This window comes from Salmo trutta, chromosome 18 (assembly GCF_901001165.1).
Source record: "Salmo trutta chromosome 18, fSalTru1.1, whole genome shotgun sequence".
Taxonomy (NCBI): Eukaryota; Metazoa; Chordata; class Actinopteri; order Salmoniformes; family Salmonidae; genus Salmo; species Salmo trutta.
The window spans coordinates 10964269-10968266 of NC_042974.1; the positions used below are offsets into that span (position 1 = coordinate 10964269).

At 40.1% G+C, this 3998-nt stretch overlaps 1 protein-coding gene across 2 annotated transcripts; it reads left to right on the top strand.

Moving 5' to 3' along the window:
• The first annotated feature begins 372 nt into the window (after positions 1-372).
• On the top strand, positions 373-3578 carry LOC115152828 (homeobox protein SIX2-like). 2 transcript variants are annotated; one of them, XM_029697682.1, is made up of 2 exons: positions 373-1460; positions 3043-3578. In XM_029697682.1, the coding sequence occupies exons 1-2, from the start codon at positions 901-903 to the stop codon at positions 3344-3346; spliced, it is 864 nt and encodes a 287-aa protein (XP_029553542.1). In that variant the 5' UTR covers positions 373-900; the 3' UTR covers positions 3347-3578. The 2 variants fall into 2 exon arrangements, with proteins under 2 accessions (XP_029553542.1, XP_029553541.1); XM_029697681.1 differs by having other exon boundaries at positions 384-1466.
• The last annotated feature ends 420 nt before the right edge of the window (positions 3579-3998 follow it).

Below are 3998 nucleotides of genomic sequence, written 5' to 3' on the forward strand. Positions count from 1 at the left end.
CTATAGGCTTTTGTCACTGTGTCGAAACAGGTCAAATTATACCACATATTTCGGGTAACAATTTGTGTTGTTCCCCAAGCAATGTTTATTCACGCCTAGCCTATAGCTTAAGTATGATATCTATACCATGATGTGCCAGATGCGTGGTGTAGGCCTACATAAAATTCAGCATTACAATGTAAACATTAGATGGCACATCATTAATAAGCAGGAATAGTGGAGACTGTGTATACATTTGCTACGCGCTTTGGCGCCATCCTCCCCAGAAAAAAGGGATCACTGCTCCACAGCTTCGCACTCTTTGGCTGCCTCGAATGTCTGTCAAAAATAGGGAGAAAAAAATATTTACAGGAAAAATCTGGCCAATATTTCTATTGGTAGGCGAGCTTGGATAGAAGGGGACAATCAATCAGTGGGACCAGGTAGCCACCTCAAAGAATATCTGGTTACTTTGGATGACAGCGTAACCATGACAAAATCATTTGACTAAAACTATTGTCTTTTCCTCGCCATCCACGGGTCAGATAACCAACCAATCACAGTTCACATAATCGCTTTTCTTTCCATCTTAGAATAATATTATTAAAACAAGCGAGTGAGCCTGGTCTTCAGGAATAGGTTATGTTGAAACGAAATAGAAAAGGTGGACAACGACTGTGGAAGGAGTAAACACTTTCTCTCAGTGTACTTGATGGGAATGTTATGCATTTTGTATTGCCATTCATGAACGGGACTTTAGTTTTTACATTTCGATTGGATTTTATATTTTGATACAGCCTACTTTTGGAGAACTTCATGGTTGTTCGTGGACTTATAGAGTAGGCTACTTGCATTAATGTCTTAGCCATAACAGAGGACGTGGAAGTAGAGCAAAATATACCTGTTTATTAACTAGCAATCATGTCTATGCTTCCAACTTTTGGCTTTACGCAAGAGCAAGTTGCGTGCGTCTGTGAGGTCCTCCAACAGGGTGGAAACATCGAACGGCTCGGGCGCTTTTTGTGGTCTTTACCCGCGTGTGAGCACCTCCACAAAAATGAAAGTGTTCTCAAAGCTAAAGCTGTGGTCGCCTTTCACAGAGGAAATTTCAGAGAGCTTTATAAAATCCTTGAGAGCCACCAATTTTCCCCTCACAACCACCCAAAGCTGCAACAGCTTTGGCTCAAAGCACACTACATCGAGGCGGAGAAGCTCCGAGGCCGCCCTCTCGGGGCTGTGGGAAAGTACCGCGTCCGCAGAAAGTTCCCCCTGCCTCGGTCTATCTGGGACGGCGAGGAGACAAGTTACTGTTTCAAAGAGAAGAGCAGGAACGTACTCAGAGAATGGTACACGCATAACCCCTACCCTTCCCCGCGGGAGAAGAGGGAGCTCGCCGAGGGCACCGGGTTGACAACTACACAAGTCAGTAACTGGTTCAAAAACAGACGGCAAAGAGACCGCGCGGCAGAAGCTAAGGAAAGGTACGAGTAAGTAAATGTTTACTCTTTGTCTTATTGGTACATTTGTTTCAATGTTTATGTGTGCGTAAAAGTCTGGACGCTGACTTTACCTTGGATTATTTGTTAGGAGAAAGCGACTCATACATACTATCCTCTCATTTCATATCAGGGTATTCTAAATTATACAATATTTTATTATACGCGATCATTAATAATAATTATAACTTTGATAAACACAAGCAAACTAATATCATGCTATTATTTTACCATTTAACCTATCCATATGACTAATTGACGCATGCTTAGAAATATGATCACTGGATGAATTTTAAAGAAAACTTAAGGAATCATCCTTAAAGATATAGACCTGAGGACTTGAACAAATGTACATTTAGGCCTGCGAATAACTATTTCGCACACAAAAAAAAGTTCCTTGAATGTCAAGATGTTGATATTCTGCTAGTGGGTGGTAGTTATTTTGCTATTGCTTACTGAGCTGTTTGTACACTTCAAAGTTTTGAAATTATAGGCCTACTGTAAAGAGGACCTTTAATGTCTTTAGTCAGGTGTTCACTCAGAGGGTGTCTTCTTTCACCCGCTGGTGACTAATTCAAGCTGAAACCACTGCGTAAATCATGCCTTTCTACTTTAAAATCATGAGTCATTGCGTTGCGACTGTGAATGTATGCCTAATACACTTTTAGCAATAATTAGGTCTGTCATTAACGCCTGCCAGCTTCTGTATATACAGCTGAGGTTTGACCTTATGCCTTCATACCCATATAAGCCCAAACTAACCGTATAGACCAGTTTAGATATCGTTCAAAAGGCTAATTTCTTTCCCTAACGTTGACTTGATGGAATACGGTAATGACAAATGCGTCTATTCGTCCTCATTAGGGCTGTAGAGTACGTGTTGTTTGATCAAATGTGTTTAGAAACGGCAAAATGCAATTCAAAGTCTAATTATAGCAATTATATAATAACAGTTAAGTTATAAATATAATATAAATTACCTAGTGTATGTATGTATGTATGTATGTATGTATGTATGTATGTATGTATGTATGTATGTATGTATGTATGTATGTATGTATGTATGTATGTATGTATGTATGTATGTATGTACGTACGTACGTGTGTGTGTCCATTGCGTTCACAAATTCCAAAATAAGTGTCATGCGGACTTAACTTGTGACAAGTGCATATAGTTGCCCATATTTGTCTATTAAAAATGACATAGTCCAGTTTTTATTACAAACAAGATCTGCACAATGAGACTAGATGATGCAAGAGAATCGAACACTGATCCTAGTTTCAAATAGGTTTTGACTCATGAGTTTCACACATTCTTCTTTTAATAGCTACATAGCCTGCTACAACTTCTTATAAAAAATACAACATAGACCAATGAGAGCGACGACATAACCTACACTTTTCATTTACCAGTTCATTTTAGTGTACAGGCCTGAAACGTGTCTGATGAGCCTATAGGCCTATGTGTCGTTTGCAAGCGAATGCATGTTTTTAAAGGCTACATGACAATGTGGAATGATGTAGGCTACGTTATACTTTACTATATTATTATCTTTCCTTTCTACAGGGAAAACAACGAAAACGCCAACACCAACAGCCACAACCCATTGACTTCTTCCATGAATGGAAATAAAACACTTTTGGGGAGCTCAGACGACGACAAAACGCCTTCAGGGACTCCGGATCACACTTCGTCGAGCCCGGCAATGCTCCTCGCTTCAAACTCCGGGCTGCAGATGCACGGCCTCGCGCCTCCACCCGGGCCTAGCGCCATCCTCGTGTCCAGCCTTGACTCTGTGCACCATCATCACTCTTTGCACGACACTATACTGAACCCTATGTCGTCCAACCTGGTCGAACTCGGCTCTTAAACTTGGGACCCTGTTGGGAAAGACCTTTCTGAGTGCACATGGATGTTTGAGAAAAGCTTCAGGCACTTGAGGCAAAAGGAAAGAACAGAGTCGGGAAAATGTGGCACACGCGGCGAGAGGTGAGGTGGTAGGCGTTTAGCTGAACAGGCTGGACTGAAAGGTATTTTACCGGAATGTAATAACATGTCATACTGTTGAAAACAATAACAATAAAATGTCTTAATTCTTGTTACTATTATCGTTATTATTTTGAGGGATAAATATCAACAGATGCATAAACTCCAAGTCAGGTATACCCCATGACCTTTCGTTTACACGTAGGTTTTCCAAGAGAGCCCCATTCAGTTTGATTTTGTTTTGGGTTATCATCGCTTAGTTTTTTACTATCATGAGAGCCGTATGTGAACGATTACAGACGATCATCTTTTATTATTTGTATTTTGAAATCATTTGGAGACTGCATGTAAACTCCGCGATTAATAAAAACCATAAACAAATCCATCCCACTATAGTTTCATATACCCTTTACAATTAAAACGAAGGAACACGAGAACCTGTTTCATTTATAATATTTCAGCTTTTTCTTTGAAACATGGCAATTCAATTTGGTCGAGTCTGTTTTTGCATATCACAGTTGTCCATGAAGAAATAT

Excerpts from the sequence above, each read along its gene's own strand:
- LOC115152828 (XM_029697681.1), top strand. The coding sequence starts at position 901 with ATGTCTATGCTTCCAACTTTTGGCTTTACGCAAGAGCAAGTTGCGTGC. Across the intron at positions 1,467-3,042 it reads GAAGCTAAGGAAAGGTACGA|GGAAAACAACGAAAACGCCA; the intron begins GTAAGTAAATGT and ends TCCTTTCTACAG.